The sequence below is a fragment of the Lepisma saccharinum genome, chromosome 8, assembly GCF_977018435.1.
Source record: "Lepisma saccharinum chromosome 8, izLepSacc3.1, whole genome shotgun sequence".
Classification (NCBI taxonomy): domain Eukaryota; kingdom Metazoa; phylum Arthropoda; class Insecta; order Zygentoma; family Lepismatidae; genus Lepisma; species Lepisma saccharinum.
The window spans coordinates 34,737,963-34,762,438 of NC_139236.1; the positions used below are offsets into that span (position 1 = coordinate 34,737,963).

Consider the following 24,476-nt stretch of genomic DNA (forward strand, 5'->3'; position numbering starts at 1 on the left):
GTGTGCGAATTAACGGGGGGGGGGGGTGCCGGGGATTCCCCCCACAAAAGAATTTATCCACAGCAAAAGATAATAGTCCATATTTCCACTAATATACGTATATGATGTATTTATTTATTATAACACATGTATCTATTTATATACATTATAAACACTTACGAACTTTACAATATGATCAAAACAGGTATAATTTTAGCAAAAATAACAATATAAAATAATCACATTTTACATTTCATATTCAAAATCGACCATTAGAATACTAACGCAATAAAATAATTTAGATGTAAAAATCAGTTACAAAAATTTGTAAGGACCTACATGTATAATTTTATGAAATTACAAATTTATGTTTCAGTACAGGTTCTATTTCATTTGTATCAAAAACCACCTTTGCAAGTGTGCAATTATCTTTATTATACACATTAATCAAGTACACTCCAATTACAGTAATTTTGTAGGTTTCGATGTAAATGTCTAATTTCCAAGTAAAACTTCTCTCCTGTTTTAAAAACCTCTAAATACCTCTGTCTTTTATAAACTTGACGCCATTTCTTTGCTCAAACCTTCACGAAGCATTTGTCCACACTCAGCATCAACTTGGGAAAAGACCTTCACTGCACGTTCCTGGCAAATGAAAGAAATTGTAAGACTATGACAATAATTACCATTTTTGCTAGCAAACAAGAATAATAATTTACTGAATAAGATGACAGTATTAGAAAACTCAGAATAATAGTTCTAATATCTTTATATAGACCCTGCACGTTTAAATTCAACAGGGTTTGCCTCGGATATGGCTCTGATATTTTGACGGATGCAAATAATATTAAGTGCTGAAGCACTCATAACTTTGAAATCATCCCATTACCATTACATTCTACTGGTAAGGTTAGGTTTAAAGATTTTATCGATCTGTAGTACAGCTCGATAACGAGTTATAATATGGCCTGACTCAGATTTGAACTAAACTGAACTAGCTTTTTTGAAGTAACGAACTACTTGTACAGTTACAAGAAACAGTTACTTTTTCGAATAACTAGAAATAAAAACGGAACTTTTCCTGAATACATATACAACTAATGACAGTTGCCTCTGATGCATTTACTTCGAATGAAACATAAAACTTATATACAAATAACCCGGTGGATATCCACTTGGTATGTCTGAACGTCGCATAGTAAAATAAATTTAGTTTAGACAACATTTTCAATATCATACCAAAGTATAATTGAGTTCAGCAATACATCTACTGATGTATAAACTTTCGATATTATTGAGCATAAGTAGTGGTATTGATGATAGGGACAGGACCACTTACAAGTGTAGAAAAGGCGAGGCTATTTGATTGAACAATCTGATTTGCTTACACTTAAAACAAAGCCAAAAGGGGCCTATACCCCAATTCTTCCAGTGTGATATGCTCTTAATTTTAAGAAATTTTGAATTCTAGTGTAGAAAGGGTGAAGCCCCTCAGACAGATTTGCTTATACTTAAAACTATGCCAAGTTCCCATATGATCTTATTGCTTATAGTGTGTTTTTCTGTCAAAATCCCAGGAATTGAATTCTAGTGTAGAAATGGTGATCCCCCCCCCCTCAGATTGATTCTGCCATGTATATTAATATAAAGCTTATAGCTACTGGGTTCTGAGGCCCAGTGGAGTGTGGTGCATAGCCCCATGGTTTTTATTGCCTTGTAATCGGGAGGCTTGGGTTTGAATCCTGATAAAATGTGAAGCCTCTCCTGATGGCAAAATGTTAATATTGTTGTCTTGTAAACAAAAGGCTCGGGTTTGAATCCTGGTAAAATGTGAAGCCTCTCCTGATGGCAAGATGTTAATATTGTTGTTTTGTAATCGGGAGGCTCGAGTTTGAATCCTGGTAAAATATGAGATTGAAATATATGTGGCAAAATAATATCTCCATATGTGAGATTTTGAGAATAATTACTGCTAGTTGATAGCCCCCAGATCTGAAAATCTTTTTTCTCCTCTGCTCAGACAGATTCGGCGGCAAACAATTAATTATGTTTGCATGTTTTGCCGGCACGCAAGAGATATAATCTACACAGCTAGAAGGGAACATTAATGATTTTTCTGTGCGAGAGGCCATTAATCTTTCTGTGCGACATGTAAAAGTGTAACAAAGATCATTGAGATAAAGATACACATTTTCTGTGCAACATGTATACACATTTTCTGACATAGAGGCAATGAACTGCCCCTCTTCATGCTGAAACCAATTCTATTCTGATAATATGAGCCTAGGCAAAGACTTAGAAAATATTATGGCAGTTCAAAATCCAATTTTGTCTGTTTTAGGGTCTCAGAACCCAGTAAAATGTGGGCATATTCCATATTGAGAAGTATTAATATTGTTGCATTGTAATCAGGGGCTTTGGGTTCGAGTCCTGATATAAGATTGAAATATATACAACTGCCCACACATAAGATATTCACTGCTAGCTGATAATACAGTTGAGGTTTCAAAGCTGGTAGAGTGTCTGGGGCCTCTCTGACAGCAAAGTGTTGGTATTATTGCTTTGTAATCAAGGGGCTTCTGTGTTTGAATCGGACCTCTAGAATTGCTCCGTGACTCTCTCGTTTCTTACATCATAAACATATGATTTTTCACCTATGAGAATAACACTACATATGGTGTCATCAGGTAAAGCCTCGTGGAATTCACAGACAATTTTAATGTTTGTCCTGTCATTAACCACAACTTGTTTTCTTTTTGAAGTGTTGATTACAAACATGGGTCTCTGTGTCTTGAATTCATCTGGTGAGTAATACATGTCAGTATTGCCAGTAGTGACGCGCTTGAAAGCCGAAAAAGCCTCATATAATTTGAGAAAATCATCCTTGGACATGTCTAAATTGTAATTTTCTCTAGGAAATACCTCATTTCTGCCATTTTTAAGATATATATTCTTGATGTTGCAGCTATCAAATTTACTCGAATTTTTTTCCTGATTATTGTGTCTTCCAGTCTGAAACAATACTACCACAAAATCCGGCATGTCATATTGAATGCTGGAGAATGAACTTGTAGCATCAAATTCATAATAAGAACCAGATGCGGGCTTCTGTACGCATTGATATGTATAAAATTGCAGAGGAACCTGTGGATTTTTTATTATATCAGCTTTGTATTTAAGAGCGTAACTGGCTTCATATTCAACAACAGGGATTCTTAACTCCATAGTCTGAATAATGCATTTGCCTTCATCTGGTAGCGTATTGGGCAAAGCTTCTCCTGTAGGGTTTAATGTGCTGTACCTCATCAAAGCATTATTATCATTTGCAGCTCTTCTAAATGTAATTCTTAAACCACCCTTCCACATAATTTCTTTGTAATCTGAGAAGAATCCTGGCAACAGGCGCATAGGGAACAGCACTGTGTGGCTCTTGGATAATATCTTATCACCAGCTTCAAATCCACCGATTCTGTAGTAAGAAGCCTCGGTTTTGGATAATTTTAGTGTGGCCAAAGCTGTGGAGGTAATGCCGGGATAATCTATTCTGTTTATAACAACGCCATGCTTTCTGATCTCAATTTCAGAGAACAGATGCGGCACAAAATTGTCTACCAATCTTATATTTGAATTTGCCGGATAATCTGTTCCATCCAGCTTTACAACATCAAATTTGATGTATAGATCTGCTCTGTGAGGGTGTATAAAGCCATCTCCTACATCAAGATCAACCTCAATCTCTGTGTTGGGTTGATTTAAATTTGCAAATGTCCTCCTGTTTGGAGGGAATGATTGTAGCTCATAACTCTCAATATTTTCCATTTTTTTCTTGTATGTATTTTTATTTAAATGTTAATCTCTATGATTGCAGTTGTTGTGGCTCCTGCAAAATCAACTAATTCTTCTTTTTCATTAGTGACCATCAATTCAATGTAATCTATTCTATTATGGCACACAGGAAAATATAATGTTGGGGATGGATTGTAGATGATGGGCTCCATGAATTCGGAATTAGGTTTGAATGTTGCAATAATGCCAGTTTGTTTGTGAGTGCCTATGCCATTCGATTTGGTGATCATACCCTCGGCCACATTACAGTGAATATTCAGAGTCTCTATGGCTAAGAATTTAGGTATATTCATAGCAGTGTGTTTGATGGCTGGTTCAAGTTTTGTGTTGTTCTCAAAGCCTAACAGCTCTCCTATAGTACCCAGATCCACTGTTTCTGTAGCAGATACAATCTCTACTCTGTGAGTGACAGAATTTTGACTTAACACTATACCTCTGGGTAATTGAGCATTTAGAGTGGACAGATTATATTGCCCTGGAGTGATGACAATTTTTTGATCCCCTACTGCAATTGTGTTGTTGTGGTGTGTAATATTAGGTATCAAGTACATGCCGTAAAATGCTCTGAGAGCTATTGTTTTGGGATACACTATATCATCATGTAATTTGAGTTTCAATATTGAATTTTGGCTGGTGAGATGGAATACCCCCATGATGTTTCAGATACCACAAGGCTTTTTGAAAATTTTTAATTGATGGTTTATTTATTTGAGACAGATATCTAAGAATAGATAAACACAAATGTCCGCAATTAACATCTTTGAAATTTTGAACACGGGCATTATTGTAATAAAGATTAGCTGAATTTAGATATTTTATTAAATTTTCAGGTGGAACACCTCCAAATGAATCAAACACAAATGCCTCATCGTTTAAATATTTAAGATAACAGATCCAGTGAGTGCCCTGATTTTTGTACTCATCCAAATTAACAATGCCACACTCTTTGTTGAGTGGTTGTTCTGGTAAAGAATCAGACATGTACACACCTCTAAAATGTTTGATGCCCAGTGGCTTGATTAAAGCTTCAATATCTTGGTTTGTAAGCGGCTCTTGTTTTTTTTAAACTTATTCATGGCTCTCTTAACACCTTTACCTTGTTTCTCCATGGCCAGGTTATGGCGCCTCTGCTCATCTAATTCTGCCTTATTTTTCTTGGCATCTATTACTGTTTTTGCTATGGCAGCTGATCCCCCAGCCAAGCTCCCCACAGCCCCGAGAGCTGCTAAGATGGCAGGGATAGTAAATATGAAACCCCCTGTATGCAATTTTTTTCTAGATTGCTGTAATTTTTTTAATTGGGGGGTACTAAGCAACAATTTCATACCATGTCCCTTTGCAAGACAAGAGCTTTTTTTCTTGCGCTGCTTTTTGGTCAAGAGACTGTCAATAGTTTTAAGAGATTTGAGACCTGCATAAGGTATTTGATACATAACACCCTTGGCCTTCATTCTAGGTTTATTATATACATATTCACAGCCCCCACCCCAGTTTTTGCTTGGTGTTCATAGCTATGGTGGTTCCCAATGCTGCTATTTTTTCACTTAAAGAAGCATCTTTGCTTACAAATCTACCAAATGCAGCCTCTTCTAATTTCTTGTCTGCAACATGTCTCTTGTCAAGATCAGAATGTGTGTTGTATGCTATGTCATGGTCTCTACAAGCAGCATCTAGGGGATTTACACCAGGATCACCTCTGTTTAATCTATGGTCCAATTTTGTACCGGGACCACAATACTGATAGCCTGGAATGTGTAGTTCAAATGGCAGCTTGTTTATAATGTCATTAACCAACCCCCGGCCCTCAGAAATATTCCAAAATTTAGGTGGTAGAGTATTAATAATTTTTATAAGATATCCAATCCCCTTAGGGTCATTCACTATAAAATTAGATAATTTTGTGCTTATCATGTCCATAATTCCAACCTTTTCATTGTAAAAATTGTGGTTGCCAGCATTTTCCTCCCCAGCTATCACCAATAACCTGTCTACAAGTTTCCTGACATCATCAACCCACACAAATTCTTTGGGCAGGGTGTTGTATTGTTTGATTCCACTGCCAGTCTTGATCTGTGACCATATGGGCTTGATTAAATTATTGTATTTTGCTCCACTGCTAGACTTGACTCTTTTTTGTGTGGGATCATTGTTCTGGTATAGAGCATCTGATTTTATTAATATTTCTTTGTAATGTTCATAATCTTGATCTGTATAGCTGCCAGGCCTTTTCCTAGTCATCAGTTCCCACAACCCAGGTGTGCCGGGGTACTTAACAAAACCACCTTTTTCTCCGAGACGAGATTCTGAATAAACAATCAGATCATCCCCCATAAATGTTACTCTGAAATTGCCAATTCTATGTATGATGCTACCATCAAGCTCTGTGTCAGCATATAAGCCAAACACCTCATCTTTGTTGTCTTTAGGTGTTGTTAAATATTTTTGAGCAAGAAGACCCAATTCAATAGGATCCTGAGTAGCTTCAATTCTTCGAGGAGCAACAGGACTAGGTGTATGAATACTGGAAAGTGGGGTGAATGGATAATCTAATATGTTCCTAGCAGCAACAGGTACAAGCTCTGTGATCAAATCTTGATTTTGCTCTGTAACAGTTTTGATATTTTTACCTAAATTATTAATAGCATCAATTACAGGCTGTTCTGTTTGTTTGTGTTTTTCATAGATTCCCCGGTTCTCTGATTTCCATCCCTTAAATCTTTTTACAAGATAATCTCTTAACTTAAGATCATCAATGATTGGTCGTTTCATGGTTGTTTATATACGTCTCTACGTCTAGAAAATGGTTGATTTTATTTCTATATTTACCAGTATTAGGTGTTCTTGTCATATCAATTGTGACAAACCCATAACTGTCCTGGTTCCAGCACCTACTGCAAAACTTGGAAAAATTATTGTAGCTCAAGTCCCCACCTACATATTCATCGTGTATGTGTTTGAGGTTGGTATGATCTTGATGAAACACACATATAAAATTGCTGTTGTCTCGGATCAGCTGCTTCGGTATTTTTGAAAAAGTCTGTGCCAGGTAGAAGCAATCAATATTTTTGTGTCGGCCCTGGGTAAAGAAATTTCTAACCTTGTTTTGATTATCCAGTATAATGTCATCAAACACAACAACAGAATTATCGAGACATTCATCAAGTGGCTTAACATCTGGTTCAAAGGTGGCTATATCCAATCCATCATATAGCTTCATCAGCTGCTGATATTTTAATTGTTCCAAGCTCTTAGAAAAAACATACAAGTGCCTGTTTTTCCAGTCTAACCAGTTGGGTGCCAATAAAAAATTATCAACCATTAGTGTAGTTTTACCACAAGCTGATGGCCCAACAATAAGACACCTAATATTATCAGGCAGCAAGTTGCCATTTCTCTTATTCTGCTGTTCAGGTTCTGGCAGCCTTTTTATAACATCCCAGGTGCTCATATTATTATTTTGCTTGCATCGATCCAGCTGTTTTCCGGATGACCCAGCCATTTGACAAGTAACTTGTTACCTTTTCTACGGATGATTTTCTCTATGAGATACGTGTCAGGCTGTTTAGTTTTGCTGAGTTCTTGTTCATAGAACCTGCCTTTGAGAATTTCTCCTCGGTGATCTTTTATTATATATGTGTTAAGGGTCCCGGGTTTAACTTGAACCACTGTAAATAATTCAGTGCTCCAGTTTCTTGTAAAACCTCTTTTGAATAAGTGCTTATATTTGCTGATTCTTACTTGATCACCCACCCTGAATTTGGCCTTTCTTGTTGTTGGCTGGTATCTAGGATAATAAACAGTCCTGATCAATTTTTGCTCATCAGATGAAGTTACTTCAGAGGGTTTCATGTTGATTGTGGAATGGACTGAGTTGTTATATTTATGTAGAAGTTCTGGAAGAATATTAATCCATTTATAATTACCCTGCAGTGTAAATTGTTTATACATAAGATTTTTTAAGGTTCTGTTGAATCTCTCTACAATTGAGGCTTTGAGATCACTGTAACTCGAGTAATGTTTTATTGCCTGGCTTTTAATAAATTGTTGAAACACTGAATTATAAAATTCTTTGCCATTATCTGTTTGCAAATAGCGCGGTGATCTTCCACTCTGATTGATGATTGTCCTGATGGCTTCTGTAACACATTTTCCAGTCTTGGATTTGAGTGGCACAGCCCAGGCAAATTTTGAAAATGTGTCTATCACAGTGAGTAGATACTTGTAGCCCTTGTTGATTTTGTCTAAGTTTTTCAGCTGTCCACTTGACAACTCAATCAAGTCGCTCTGCCATAAATCATCTATGCCCTTTGTGACTACTGGGAGTCTCTTATAATTATGTCTGGCTTGTCTGTGTAATTCATCAACAATAATTTGTCTAGACATAATATGTAAACAAGAATATTGCAACTATGGGGTGTTCAGCAGCTGATACTGCAGGATTTTCTAAATATAATTTGTCTCCTATTTGTATTTTAAATTCCAGAGATCCATCATCTTCAACATAGGCTGTTTCTAATGTATTGGGATCTGTAAAATCCTCTAACTCTACACTGGTGATTTTTTGTTTGTTGTCAGCATTTGTTATTGATAAGGTGGGGTAGTGGTGTGCCTGTGGTTGAAGCCAATATTTGATCTTGATTGGTCTCAGTGTGCCCCCAACAAAAAACTGGTAATAAAATTGTGCAGGGGATAGCATATATATTTTACCACCTGGTGTAAACGGTGAATCATATTCTTTGTTGGGGATGCTGTACAATTCAAGAATTACTGTATGTTTTGGATTCTCGATTATGCCTGTTATTTCTTTTTCTGCTGTGAGCAATCTGCTTGTTACAGATTCAAGGTGCTCATTGATGGTCCTAACAACATCATCATGGCCTGGCTTGATTTTTATGTCCACAATAAGTTTCTTGTATTGTTGCACAATCTCTTGAAGCTGGGTGGCAAAAACAGACAGAGCATTTGCTTGATTGGATTCCATGGTCCCTAGCTGTTGCTTGATATTAGCTACAATTTGTTGTAAATTTTCAACAACTGCCAATTTTGAATTTTGAGCAGTAAGATCATGGACCTGTCTTCTGATATCCTCAAACAGGGCATGCAGTTCATTAATATGTTGATTGGTTGGAAGAGTGGCCACTGTCTGTGTGAGTTGTTTGATCTCTGTCTGGATATTCTTGATATCTTCTGATTTCAATATCCTATTCACTGCCCTCTTAATATTTTTAAGTTCCTGTGATGTAGGCAGATTTGATACAGTATTCTGCAAAGATTCAAGTGCCAATTTCACATTGTTTAATTCAGAAGCATCAGCCACATTTTGCATAGCATTTTGGAGCAGGGCTATATCAGCCTGAGAGGGTGTTGATTGTTGTAAAATTTCAAGCTTTGTTTGAATATCATCGATCAAGTGATGAAAATGAGATAGTTCAGATTCAGTGTTGAGGTTTTCAAGCTTTGTGATCTGTTGCTGGACACTGACAAGTGTATCTACAATCCCAGGCAGGCGAGTTTCTTGTACATTTGCCAAATCACTTTGCACTGCTGCTATTGTACCTTCAAGATGGGTTATGGTACTTTGAATTTTTCCAAAATCTTCATATGTTTCAAGTTGCAGCTTAATGTTTGCTACACTCCGAGTTATTGCACTCAAAGCATCAGAAGATGGCAAATTGTTCATAAAATTTTCAAGTGTCTCAATTTTATCTTTAACCTCGGCTATGGCATTGTGCAGAGGATCCAGATTAGGTATTTGGAGTGATTGAATCTGTTCCTTTAGAGTGGAAATGACTAGATCAAAATCTTCTTGTGATTTTATGCTTTTGACAATTGTTTGGAGCTGTGCCTGGACATTATTTATTTGCTCTTCCAATTGTTGTTTCAATTGCTCAGAGTTGTTAGCCTGGGTCTTAAATTTGGCTTGAAGAGCTGCTACAGCTTCTTCTAAACTTTGAAAATTATCTAATGTTGCCAAATCAGTATATTTCTGAAGCAGCACTTTGAGTTCAGAATCAATTTTAAGAAGAGGGTCCATGCATTGTGATTGTAAATTTGTAATTTCTAATTGAAGACTGGCATTGAGTGTGGTTTGTAAAGCTTGTAAATCACTTCTTAATTTTTTCACTCTGACATCAAGCATCAGAATCTCATCACTGTGATCTTCATGTCTTGTATGGCCAAATATATCATTAGGCATTTTTGTTTTAGTGGTTATTTATTATAGAGTATCTGATTCTTAATTCTATAAAAAAGGGTATAAGCTTGTCATAAGATCCAGGGACCTCAATATATAAGCAGTCACCAGCAGAAACAGTATATACAGTGCCAGAAATCATGTTTGAGTGCTTAATTCTGTAAATATTTCTCCCTACTGAAATCTTGACATCACCCTCAGGGGTTGTAATAAATTGCAATTGCCCACCTACAGGTAATTGATAGTGGTTTAAATTATTGTTAAATATGTACAATGTTTTACCTGTTTCATCATCAACATCTGTAAGTATGCTGTTCAGATGAATAATTAACAAGCCACTCAGTTTAGACAGCATATCAGAAGAGGGTTGTGGTGTCGGCAGGTCCATAATAGCCTGTTTTTTGAACCCAAATAAGTTCATAGGCATGTTTATTTATTTCAAATCATGCTCTGTGTTTGGGCATTGATTGCTACTTTTCAAATCACAATGACCCCATGGTAAAGTATGTATGCCACATGATAAAATGCATCTCTTGTCATCATGTGGGTCCAGAGCCACTTTTCTTACAATATTGCTAGTCAATAAGTGATCCTCACTCTGAATTCTATTTTCTGATGTTTTGATTGAATTCTGGGATTTGATGCAATTTTCATAATCTTCAAATACAAGATCTTTGTCAACAGTTACTTTGCCAATGCCCTTGGCTTTTTTGACAACAGCACTACATGTTTTAAAAGTGTACATCTTGGCACTTAACCCAGCAAATGCCACAATAACATCACCAAGTGTCTCATCTTTTAACTTGCCAGGCACCTTTTTGTTGTGGGGTTGAATTATTGTATGTTCACTGGTATCAAAATATTGAAACAATTCAGGCTGTGACATATCTTGATAAACATCTTCTGTTTGAATATCAAGAATAAAACTATCCGTGTCCATGTACAATAATTTTACACGATCACCATAAAAAGGTTTCAACACGTCATAATACAATGTTAACATATGTAATTTAGACGATTCCAATATCACAGCCCCTACATAAATAGGTTTATCAAACTTAATTTTTGTTTTCTTCATGTTGAAAAGTGCCATGTGCTCATCATAAATTCTTCTGTAATTGAAGTTGGGCTTTGCAACCAATTTTTTGCTCAGGTTGGGGTCAGTAATTATTTTAACATCGGTATGTTTTCTGACATTTTCAATAGTTTTGCCATACACAGAATTGACCATCAATTTAAACAAGCCCTTATCAAATTGGCTCTTTGCAGATGTTCGAAGCTCCGTGTTTGTATCAATGTATGGCTTCAACCATCTTGAGTGCCTGAACCTCAAAACTTTGCCAACTTTGGTCACTTGAACACCATGTTTCATCAGGAACTGGAGGTTTTTGTAATATATGACATAGTCTTGTTTCGGCTCCAGGGTCATCATGAGCTTCTTCTGTTTAGAGCCAGGTGAGCACTGAACCTCGGGAATTGGGGGCAGATCAGAAAATTTATTGTGCAAATCATCAGGAATTGTCAGATCAACCTCTAAGAACAGGCCATAATCACTGTCATCAAAATTCTGAAGATCTTCAATATTAAAATCTTCAACCCACTCAAGCCCTGCATATGGCAGTTTTTGCATCATGGCGTGACCATAGAGGCTGTTTGCATCTACATACAGTATATAATTTGATGGCCGTGCTGGATCATAATCAGGAATATATTTGTTATTTGCTATGGCATATCTCTGGGAACATTGCACCATTCCTCCTCTTATACCTTTCTCAATAAACAGATACATATCTTGATCGTGGATCAGATCCAATTGCTTTTTGGTGTTGAAAAACATTGCGGCCCATGCTAGGCCCGGAGCACTGTAAAAATACACTGGATCCAGTTTATAATTTTGCATGGAAGATTTTCTGAATGCTTGCAATATATCAGCTAAGAGGGTGACATCAAGTTTCAAATATGCCATGTGATAATCACCAAATGTCTTGCATTTTAAATTGTTCCACATCAACTGAGCATGGTGATAATCATCATCAGTGATTCCAGATCCTCTGATTCTGCTGTAAAATTCTTCTTGTGGTGGCAGGGAACACTCATCAAATTTAGAAAAATCTGTAACATAGTCATATGGATATACACCCTTCCGCCTAATTAATTTCAGGTCCTGATTTGGAAACATTGCACGTGTGATTTTCAAGTGATCATCAGGTAATTGAGTGGCCAGTGTGGCCAGGCTAGCCGATAAAAATCTGTAAGAATCAAGAAATCTTATGTGAATAGGAACACCATCAACTTTAATTATCTTGCTAATAGATATATATTTCTCATCATTTTCAGCTAAAATATTTAAATTCTGCTTGTCAAACCCCCCGTACCTGATCAGATGATGGAAATCATAATTGGAACCACCATGGAAAAATACAGGGATAAATCTTGGTCTCTTGATCTGAATATTACAGCTATTACACAGGGCCTGTTTATATCGACCATCTGCATGAGAATGGTGATGAACCTTGATATTTGTATCTGAAAATTCAGAATCACATACCGGGCATTTTTCTGCATTGTTGAAATCTTCAATCTGTTCCTCTGTTAAAGGCAACATAGGCTTTGATTTTAATAAGATGTTAGATGCTATGTCACGGCACTCATTTTCTATTCTATGTTCAAATTCTTTGATGGCATCTGGTCCCATGTATAAGCGTGGCTCACTAGCTACACCATCCCGTATAACTGTATAACAAAAGCTGGAAGGTTCATGTAGCTGGTATGATGTACTTGAAGATTCTTCAGGATCTGGATTGCAGAATGCAATAGGTTTGACGTTCGATTCGAAATCACAGACAATATATGCTGGGTGTTCCAACGAGGCTTCATACTTTTTGAATTTGCAATTTTCACTTGGATTGGGCATCACCATATGAACAGGTTTATGGTTCCCACAGTATTTCTGATGCTCAATTAACTTGTTTTTGGCAATTTCTGCATTCACTTCCCGAACCCCATTCACCATTTTTTGACCATCAAATTCAGTTAAACATCTTCTGCACAACTTAAATATTCTATTAGATTTGTCTAGTTGTGTTCTCACCAAAGCTTCAAGACTGTGTATCAGAGTGTAATGATATGTGCCATCCCCTTCAATTAAGAGCAGATCAATCGGAATAGCAGATTCATCATCAAGTGTACTGATTCTGAGAGGTGCTATCAAGCAATTGCCACGGCCATTGGAACAAATAAATACATTAATAGATAATTGTTTGCCATTGATGTGCCTGGCCCTTTTTTCAAATTTATCAATATTCTGAACAAACATCGGATATTCCAAGCCCTCCATTGCATCGTCAAAAAAATGTTCATGCTGTTTGTAATAAGTTATTCTCTCAGGATGCCTTGAAACTGGATACAAAGCAGCTAAAATACACCACAAAAAGCATTTCTGGTCGGTGTTTTTTATATTGACCACAGCTCTTCTGTTTTTGATATTAGCAGGTAATGGCAGATATGTAGATCCTTGTAATGGGCTGAATTCAGAAATATTAACATATAACTTGTGCGGAGAGCCACATAGACTCCATCCTGATTCTTTTGCCGCAAATTCAGAGTGTTTAATATTCAGTTGATTTATCAAACTGCTTATTATTTTGTCCGAATTTGCATTTGAATATACAGGTACAGTTTCTGTTAAGTGGCGCTGTGTAAATTTTGTGTCATTTGGCTTCTTATATTGTACAAACAATTTGAGGGACAGCTTATAAGAGCCATTTTGTGCATTGAGAATTGCCTGCAGATCAGGATTTACACTGTTCAAAAAATTATTAATGCCACATCTTGGCTCTGATACAAACCGATAATCTCTTAATTGGCTGTTAAAACTGCTACGGATAGGTTCATAGCGTGGCTGCTTTGCAGGTCCAGCATTAACAGGTGCTTCGTGTTTTCTTTTCAGACCAGATGTAGATGGTTGCGGGGGCAATGCTGATGACTGTACATAAGAATTACACCTATGCCATTTGTAATATGCCTTGCTTAATATTTTATGGCATCTTGGACATATTTTCATGGCCTTTCTGCATTTGCTAGGCTTACAAATATGCCGGTGCCTAGCCCAATGAGAACTAGATATATTTTTATTACACTGATTGCAATATTTTTGTTTTGGCATTTTTTCTTGTTGTTTATTATATAAGATTTTCTGGGCTTCAATTCAAAACTTTATACTTAATAAAAATATCAGTTGGGTTCAGCAGTTAATAGCTGAGCTGGTGCTTTTATACCCAAACAACAGCAGTAACTAGGTTTTGGTGATAGTTTTGCTGATGTACAACACACTTCACCAGGTTTAAAACCTCATCTCTATATCAACTAAATACAATTCAAAATTGGATTTTGAATTGTGCAATAAATATTCTGTAAGTCTCACTTGTGTTTATATTAACAGAACAAGACAAAACCAGAATTGTATTCAGGATTGCATGTTTTCATACAAAAAAGCCATATTTTTGACAAGTTTATAAACAACAATCATACAGATATAATTTTTACACACATGGCCGAATCTGTCTGAGCAGAGGAGAAAAAAGATTTTCAGATCTGGGGGCTATCAACTAGCAGTAATTATTCTCAAAATCTCACATATGGAGATATTATTTTGCCACATATATTTCAATCTCATATTTTACCAGGATTCAAACTCGAGCCTCCCGATTACAAAACAACAATATTAACATCTTGCCATCAGGAGAGGCTTCACATTTTACCAGGATTCAAACCCGAGCCTTTTGTTTACAAGACAACAATATTAACATTTTGCCATCAGGAGAGGCTTCACATTTTATCAGGATTCAAACCCAAGCCTCCCGATTACAAGGCAATAAAAACCATGGGGCTATGCACCACACTCCACTGGGCCTCAGAACCCAGTAGCTATAAGCTTTATATTAATATACATGGCAGAATCAATCTGAGGGGGGGGGGATCACCATTTCTACACTAGAATTCAATTCCTGGGATTTTGACAGAAAAACACACTATAAGCAATAAGATCATATGGGAACTTGGCATAGTTTTAAGTATAAGCAAATCTGTCTGAGGGGCTTCACCCTTTCTACACTAGAATTCAAAATTTCTTAAAATTAAGAGCATATCACACTGGAAGAATTGGGGTATAGGCCCCTTTTGGCTTTGTTTTAAGTGTAAGCAAATCAGATTGTTCAATCAAATAGCCTCGCCTTTTCTACACTTGTAAGTGGTCCTGTCCCTATCATCAATACCACTACTAGCATATCCACATTTTCAACAAATACTCCCCACCAGTAACGACTTACGTATATTGCTGCATGACGTATGGCTCAGATATTTATGACGTCACATTTCTATTATCCTGGCCTGTTTAATTTAATTGAGCTTGAGGCATATTTCTATCGTGTGCTAGCACGACGAAACTTGTCTTATTGGTTCCGGCAATTCCCCTTTCACGATTAAGAGAAGGGAAATAACGGGAAATAAACTAATTGTGTTCTATTGTTCTTTAACCCTAAAAGTTATTAATTCAGTCTACATTTTAACTCTTTATAGAATCAACAATATGTTCTAAAAGCCACTTACTGCAAAAGAAGAAATAAAAAGTTCACTGTAATTTTAGCAATATTTTCAGTTTGTTAGGTCATACGAATTTAGTATTTTTTAGTGCTTAAATGTGCATATTTCTAAAGTTACAGAAATCAGCCCTAATTATGGCTATGGTAATAAAGTGAAGTTAATAAAGGTATATTACATGAACATAATTACGTTATATTACATTTATATTCTAATTAATAATGAAAGTAGATAGTGACACAAATATTTGCGAAACCAAATAAAACACACGTTGTGGAATTAACAAAGACAATTATTACCTGAATAAAACCAGCTGCTTTTTTCAAGCTGTCGACAAGATTTTCCACCAGTCTTTCTCTTTCGGGCGCTGTTAATGTTTTTCTCCAAAACAAGGTTACTTGTCCAAAGTTGTCTTCAAAACCTGTATCATATCTGAAATTAAATTTATGAAAGTTGTCATTTGCATCAGCATATACCTATAATTGCATGAATGCAACAATATTAAACTACAATTTAAAAACTAGAGATACATAAACATATAGGAAGATCATTTCAGTTCTATCTATAGCAAGTACTGAAACAAACAAAATCACACACACATAAAGTACAACCATGTGCAATAAAAGTAGGACACCCATATACTAAAATGCTCACTTCACAGCAATGCGTTATGTGTGTTGCCTAACCTTACGGCGATGAGCGAACTTCAATAGCGAGTTTTCAATAGGAGGTTCGGTAATCGCCGGAGAGGTAGGCAACACACATAACGCCGTACAGGGAAGCGAGTATTTCAGGATATAGTATATTCTGTCCCAGGAATATGTGGAGCAAGGCCACGCATAACGGTAGAGAAGGGAAGATAGCGAGTGGGGGGCAAAGGTACAACGTTTGGCAGCTGCAGTCACGTTGCCCCTTCATGCCCCACCTTTCCCTTTAACGTGTTCATTGGTTGAGATATCTCGAGTCACTACTTGCGCAGAGGACTTGCTCCACAGATTCCTGGGACAGAGTATAAGTGTTCCATTTTTATTGATAGTGACCTCAAATGCATCTATATATTTTAAAAATAAACGGCCATCCACTTCAGAAAACAGAAGAGCACGTCAGTAATAACATATTGGAATGATGAAGTATCCTGTTTTAATAGTTGGCACTTGGGAGTAATGGTACGGTACAGTGGGATCCATGAGTATTACCCTGCAAATTGTCCATGACTATTTTTATTATTTTTTTTCTTACATAGTATGTGTTTTTAAGCGATGCATTTTTATGTATGCTGGTGCAGAAGTTGTCAACAGCTTGTTTTGAGTTTTATTTTAATTCCTGAAGCTCTTATTGGGTAAAATAAAGTGAACGAACATGGTGATGGACAATTTGCACGGTAATACTCATGGATCCGACTGTACAGCAATGTGATAGAAAACCTAAATAAGATCAAACAGACTGATAGATCGCACACTTTTGCAAGCTTCCCTTTACTAAAAAAACACTCTCATGCAAAATAATAAATTAAACAAAATACAGGGTGTTCCCGTGCCAACGTTATAAACTTTCAGGTTATAAGCCAAAACCATAGTGACAAAATGGACCAGCACGTGATTTTCTTTTTGTGGGATCATGTAAAAAGTGTTGTGTACGATACACCTGTGGATAATGAATAAGAACTCCTGTCAAGAATCCTTGCTGCCTGTGATATCTCCAAAATGACTCCAGAGATGTTAGAGGGTATGTGACAGAGCTAATTGCGTTGCTGGCGTTCCTGCATTGAAGCTGGAGGATGCAATTTTGACATCTATTAATTTTGGCCAGTTATGTATGATGTAGTAATGGTAGAAGATAGTAATTTACTTATTAAAGGTACAAACAGAGATCTTTGGCTTTTTTCCCACTTTCATAACCATCTTAAATTTGGGTAAACTTTGATTTTGTTGAGACTATCTTGTGCTCAGATGGGCTAAACGGGACTGGACCTACAGGTAGGTTTGGGACCAGAGCTACTGAGCTAATTTCGCATCCGAGAAGAAATAATTGCGTAGAACCGTCTACCTTCCAACAAGGTTTTGATTTATTAGAACTTTTGACTGGGGCATTTTCGGACTGAGGTTCCTTATCTCTTATGTCCATAAGCAGACACCATATCTGCCAGTTTTTCAAAGTCACGTCCCCTATCCTTTTGTGGAGTTCCCTTACATGTTTTGTGTGATTGCATCTTCTCGTCACTGTTTTGGCTGAACGAGGCGTTTCCAAATAGGGATGCCCCCCCCTCTATCATCCTTGAAAGTTTGTAACATGATCACTGAAACACCCTGTATGCAATACATTATAATATGAGATCACTTATGAGTCAGGAACCTGGTCCTTGACAGGAATATGCAAAAACGCTCTTAAGTCGTTGGAATATTAGAAAAAAAGCAATTGGAGAATGCAATTAATGGAAATTAGTGAGGGTGGAATATGGTCGGGTATAAATATGCATATCAAATATGTAGTATACTATAAGTAGTCAGAAAACAGAGAGCAGGAGTTCTACGTCTCGTCTCGTGTGTTAGGAATTTATTTCATTCTCGGTCTAGGTTTTTGAAGATTAGTGTCATTCTCGTCTCGAGTCTCGAAATTTGGAGTTTAAAACTTTAAGCGATATACAAATCAGCAGTCCAAACTGCGGGCTACACCCTGCCCACCAGGATCTTTTACATGGTCCGCCGTAGTAATTATGGGATAAATTATATTGTTACAATAACATTAATAATTGCAGGACTGCATTTAGTGTAAACATGATGTAATATCCCGAGTCTAATTGCTTAAAGAGTTACTGGCCCCGCATTGGAAAAGAAGTTCGGAAACCCCTGATTTAAACTGTCAACGCACGAACACAGAGTATAGAGGCTATTAAGGGAAACAACTTTTCGTTATAATATTTTTCTCTTCCACTCCTCGCTTCGAAACTTTAAAACTGTATTTTATAACGAATGTATGCTACTGTGCTGTAGAGGTTTACAGTTGCCAGCAATGGATTAACTTTGCACATACGAGAAACAAAATGTATATGATCTCTATGTAAATAATGAGGTTCATATCCACTTCGTATGTCTGAATAAGTTGCATAGTACGTTATGTTGGTTTTTCAATATCGTATAATTGACTAAAGTCGAACGAGACCGAGGGTCTCGGGCACTGAGCGAGATTTCAGACCGAAGCGACACAACAAACTGCACATGTCGCTCGGACTGGGCCGTTTTCTCATTGGCGTGCATCGTGTCACATCGGTCTGTTGTTCGGGCATGAGTGAATGTATGCTTATAGACTGAAGGGACCAGTGTAGCTTGTCGTCTGTTTATTCGGTCTGAAAAGGGAGGTTTCACATCGAAACGACAAGTGAAACCAGACACTTGTAGTTTGAGGATTTCACCAGTCGAACGCAGGCTTGTGCGACCTGTCATGCAGCTACGGTGTGAAACGTTGCTGTTGGTTGGCTAGCTTCAATGCGACACGCAACATGCGACAACAGCACAACAGCACGAATTTCTTGGCAGGGAGCGGTTATAGGGAGATTTCAGCCCGAAGCGACAAGCGACACTTTTCACTTGGGAACGAGTCAATCAACATCAACGTTTTAGTAGCGGCAGGATAGGCCTCACAAGCCTGCGTTCGATTGGTGAAATCCTCAAGCGACACGTGCCGCGTGTCGCTTGTCACTACGATGTGAAATATCCCATACACTGAAGCGGTGTTGTTTGTCGCTTTGGTGTGAAATTTCCGTGTCGCTGGTCGTCTGTCATTTGTCACCTGCCGCTTCGGTCTGAAATCTATCTTGGTCTCGATTTTAGAGAGGTGTGTTTCGTTTCACGGCGTCGTCTCGACAAGTTTCGAAGTGCATGCTGTGTGGTTCTCGTCTCCGTTTTGAAAATGTAGGCTACCTAGTTAAGAAAATAATATAACAGAAGAAAGGAAGGTCAAGGCAATGTCGAAAGATTCGTTGCAGAACGAGGCTGACGATAGACAGTGTACACACAAAACAATAAAACGAAATGGAAGAAATGAACATAATTAGTAAAATTATCCATATTTGAACAGTCGAGTTTTGAGTTTTTGTTTTTAAGTCTACTTTATGCACACATAGGCTAATTGAGACTGGACCTACAGTTCTACAGATCCGATCCAGGCACGTATCTAGAAATATGTTTCTGCAGTGTCCGAACCAAGTGTCTCAGGAATAGTATTAGTAAAAATAATAATAATAATAATAATAATAATAATAATAATAGTAATATAATAATAATGTTTAATTTAAAGTAATTATATTAAATCAAATTAATACTAATTACAATACATAAATTAATATTATATTATTATTACACGAATAGGTAAAAAGACTGTATAAGAATGGAGATATAACACCGCATATTCATTACATAGCTTACCTGTAGCAGAGCGTATAGAAGAAATAGTGTGCGCACTCCCTGAGTTGCCGTGGTCCACCGTCTAGATGGCAGTGGTGATGTTTGAGAGGGTGCGGAAGATGCTCGCGTTGCTTACATAAGAAACAAAAATGCATGTTACTTACGTTTGGAGAAAAGCTCAGCAGCTGGATAGTTTGGAGAATTTCCGAGATGATTTTGCTGTCTTCGAGGCACTTAATTGCTTTCTTATCTCCTGGGTGCAGAAGAAAAATCGACATTTCAGATAGTGAAATACGAGTTTGGTAGCGTACGCAGCACATGATCTTTACAGCATCCTGATTGCGAAGTTTTTACAGCATATATTTAAATTGTCCAAACACTCAAAAAATATATCACCCCATAAACTATTAGCGCTATTAGCACATGATATTTTTTTCTGCAACAAATTCTTCCACTCGTAACAGCACATCATAAATACTTTTCGATGCATAGGTAGGGTATTTACAGCCGTCGCCCGAACCATAGTCTTGGATTAACGTAAGTGAGGCAGATACATTAGTTGGTTCCCCGTGCAGAAAAGTTGTACACAGTTTACAATCAGTCACTTTGGAAATATACCGCACTATGTATCCTGCCAAATGATATGCCAAGTATTCTTTACCAACACTTTGTTCATTTAAGTTCGGTATGTTGTTTTCCCAGTCCGGTATTTGAATTTCATCTTCAACAATGGAAATTTTTTCCCTTATTTTATTTTCAGCTTGCTTCTTCACCGAAAGATTTTTATTTTCTGTTGCTCTTGCCAGAGTTCGCATTTGATTAACAAAAGACGTCAGAGGAGATTCAGTCCTGTATTCACAGTTCCCGCCCGAAAATAAAGCAAGTTTTGCTGGTACGTAAATTGATTGCAGCATATGTAAGTGCAGAAAATCCACAGTGGAGGGATGATCATCACAAGTGAACGACCGCAATATACCAAAATGGCGTTCTAGGGGATCTTGATTAAATTTTCCTATCAAAACGTACTTGTAATTGTTCTTCCACAAATATTCGGACACTTCTAAAGTACTTTCTAAAGTCACTCTTAAGGACTCGAGTTTTTCCTGAAGCGAAGGAATTTCTATTATCTCTAAGGACAGCATTCCATTTTATTAAAGTTGTATGTGCTTCTGATCCTTTATATAGTGCCTGTGCAGGAGTGAATGAATTTCATGCGTCAACCAGGCAGTTTAGGTCCCTTGTGAAATTTTCCGTTGTTTTACTGCCTTCTAACCAGGCGCGGTTGGCCCTATAGCGCACAGGATCAGTGAACCCCCAGTAATATACGATAATCACCTCGAGAATGAACAATGAACAATGTCTTTAAATTTTCACATTATTTCGCTAAAAATTCTACACAATAAGTCATGTATTTGTGCCCGTAACACGGCGAACTCTCTTGCTGAGAAGAAGAAACCGCGAATCGGCCGCCCTGATACAGACCCTCAGTTGAACCCCCACAGGACAGCTCGTGCCATTGTGAAAGCTTCGTGCGGGAGCAGAAGCGCGAGGAGGGTATAGGACAAAATACATGGGAGATGAGATTTGCAGAACCTATGTTCAACCCAACGGTCATGCGCAGTTCGTTCTCTCGCAGAAGGCGCGGGACAAGGCTCCTTTCTCGCTGCTTCCTCCCTTCCAGTGTTGCTGCGTGCGGTTCAAGTTTGAAGCGCACACATTACATATTCAATCTTCTCTTGTATCATTTTTGCACCGAACTTCTTGGAATAAATGCAAGATTGTGTCAGAGATGGATGAGTGGAAACAAATAGAAGCTGGAATTAGATGCGATGAATTAAAATAAAGGAGATACATTACCAAAATACCTTGTGCATGCATTCAGAGGTTTTTCCTTAAAGGTGGAAACACTTCGGGTTCGCGAAAGAGAAAGAATGGCGCGAAGACGTGACTCGCTGTCGCTCGGTGTCAAAGTCTCAAGTTTTTTTAGTTTTTGAAGTGCTTGGATACTTGTTGGAAAGTATTAAGTGATGCTGCGAGTGAAGCGAGGGATGGACTTTACCTAGGTTATGTCATTTGATGCAGTGTAGGCGTTGCTGTCCACGCAGGTAAGAAATGACCGATAGAAATGCACATAATTAACGTAAACAAACTTCCTTGTCCACTGAAAAAAAGCGTGTGATGGTCGACCAGCCCCAAATTTGAACAAACCTGTCGCGTATAAATGAAAGGGTCTCTGGTTCGATTTCTAGTATGCGCATGCCATTAGTTGCCATTTCCCTTTAACAAATGTAGGACCAGTTCTGATTAGTCAGCATGGACGTCCGGAAGGGGAAAAGGGGGCCGCCCCCCCATGGAAATTGAATGTAAACCAAAAATTATATATTACACGCATATAATTTAATTTCAGTCACAGTAATTTTTGGTAATTATTATAAAAGCGTTGCAGTAACTTTAGACTGAAGGAGTGTTTTTTGCTCCTCGTGGGGAAAAAGATATATTACTTGCCCCTACTTGAGGATGTCCATGATATTCCAACAAAACTCAACTTTTTTCATAAAGGCACAATTTATTGTAGTTTCAGCCCTAAATTTATTCGCACACCCCTACAACAAAACCTTATACTCCCAGATAAAAAGAATTCTTGACAAAGCTTTTAAACCCTCCCCCATCCTTTTGTTGGGCGAAGGAAGTATATTTTGCGGAAAGTGAATATATGTCACATCACTTCAGTGAACCCCCGGGTAAATAATGCACGAGCCGCGCCTGCTTTTAACCCCTCTGCATTAATACTCCGATAAAATGTTATTCCATTAGCCACAGATCTGCTGAACAGCTGCATTGCGAGTCTTACATTCATTCGTTGGAATGAATTAGGATCCAAATGAGCAGAGGTCACTTTGTAGCAAGCTTTCACACCGGAAAGTTCAGTAGATGAATAATGTTTATACTCTTTTCTGTAAAATGAATAATCAACAATATCACCATTATAGTACACCTGCACTTTACCATGGAAGTTATTCCTTATGCATTTAAATATATGTGGTGCGTCTAAAAATGCCCAAAGCTTTCTACTAGAGTCAGCTGGATTGGATATAGAGCACTTAAGATTGTTTCTGTTTCCGGAAATTCCTAAGCATTTCCATAACTTTTTGTTAGATTGGCTACCGTCAGATGTAAAACCAATAATTCTGACCCCTGCTGTATCTCATTCCTGTCTTACTTTTCAGTTGGCATTTCTTTAAGATTGTATCAATTACAATTTTTTGATTTTTGCTAAGAGACGCGAACTGTTTTGACTGTGTGACCGTAGTCTTTAATTTAGCATCTTTAACGCCTTTTTCAAGCAAATTTATTTTAGCCTGTGCGACCTTTAGTTTATTCTGCGTTCTAATTAAATTGCGTTTCTGATTCTTAAGTTTTTTCTTTAGCAATGCTATTGTATTGCTAGCATCCGCAGTGTGAAGCAAATTATCCTCTACTGATAAGCTTATTGATACATTGCAACGAGTACTTACTTTATTATCATCTGTCCGCATGGATTGCCTTTTCATGGGAGATTTTCGCTTCTTCACTGTCTTAGAGAGGTATTTGGGCAGATTAGGAAAATATGAGGAACTGCTTCTGGTTTTAATTTCCACCTTTGTCGTGGAATTTCTACTGTATCGCCATCCACTATGAACGAATCCACTTTCACTAAAAGGTCAGTGGAAAAATGAATATCACACACATAGCAATTATGACTTAGTTTTTTATCTTTTCTAGGGATGGCACTCTCCCATTTTGAGAGACCATTACTGTCTTTAGGTGGCCTAAAAAATGTCTACTGCCTGAAGAACAGCGGTCATATCCAGATCTACAGCCGGGTACGAAACACGTAGGCATCTTGTAGTTTTCGCTCGCTGTTGTCTCAAACACAATAATAATGCGTTGAATACAACACAAACTAGTCACAACAGATCAATCACAAATCGAACGACACTAAACTCAGTAACGTAACAACGTTGTCATTAATAAAAGTACACAATGTTATTCTAGCACAACAAAACACAACACTCTACGTAAAGCGCGGCCGCACTGCAAGCAGAAGACGCTCGCAAGCGAAGGTGCTGCCAGTGTTTCGGTGGGGCACCGCTCTATTCAGTTGCCTTACGGGAAGAAAACGAAGTGCACACACTTTCTCTTCTATACGCTCTGCCTGTAGTTAAGATCGGAATAATTTACATAAAAGCAAGTGCCTTGGCAATAAAATTAATGTCAAATAGATGAATAATTGAATATTTTTCGAATAACAAAAATGATGTTATATGTAGTTGGAGAAAAGTAAGTTTCTGATTAATATTTTATACATATTATTTTGAGTAGTACTGTACATAGTAAATCTTCTTTGTAATGTCATTCAAAGCCGTATGATCCCAATATAATCCTTGCCTTCTAAAAAGTTCAGAGGAAATCAATAACCA

The 24,476-nt window shown here is 37.4% G+C and overlaps 1 protein-coding gene across 1 annotated transcript in view; it reads right to left on the minus strand.

The window, feature by feature from the left end:
• Nucleotides 1-531: 531 nt before the first annotated feature.
• LOC145991725 (catalase-like) overlaps nt 532-24,476 on the minus strand; it is a 69,442-nt gene continuing 45,497 nt past the window's right edge. The window contains exons 8-9 of the mRNA XM_083127780.1: nt 15,916-16,048; nt 532-624 (exon numbers count right to left, since the gene is read on the minus strand). Of these exons, the coding sequence (XP_082983906.1) occupies nt 532-624; nt 15,916-16,048 (226 nt within the window). The remainder of the gene's footprint in view (nt 625-15,915; nt 16,049-24,476) is intronic.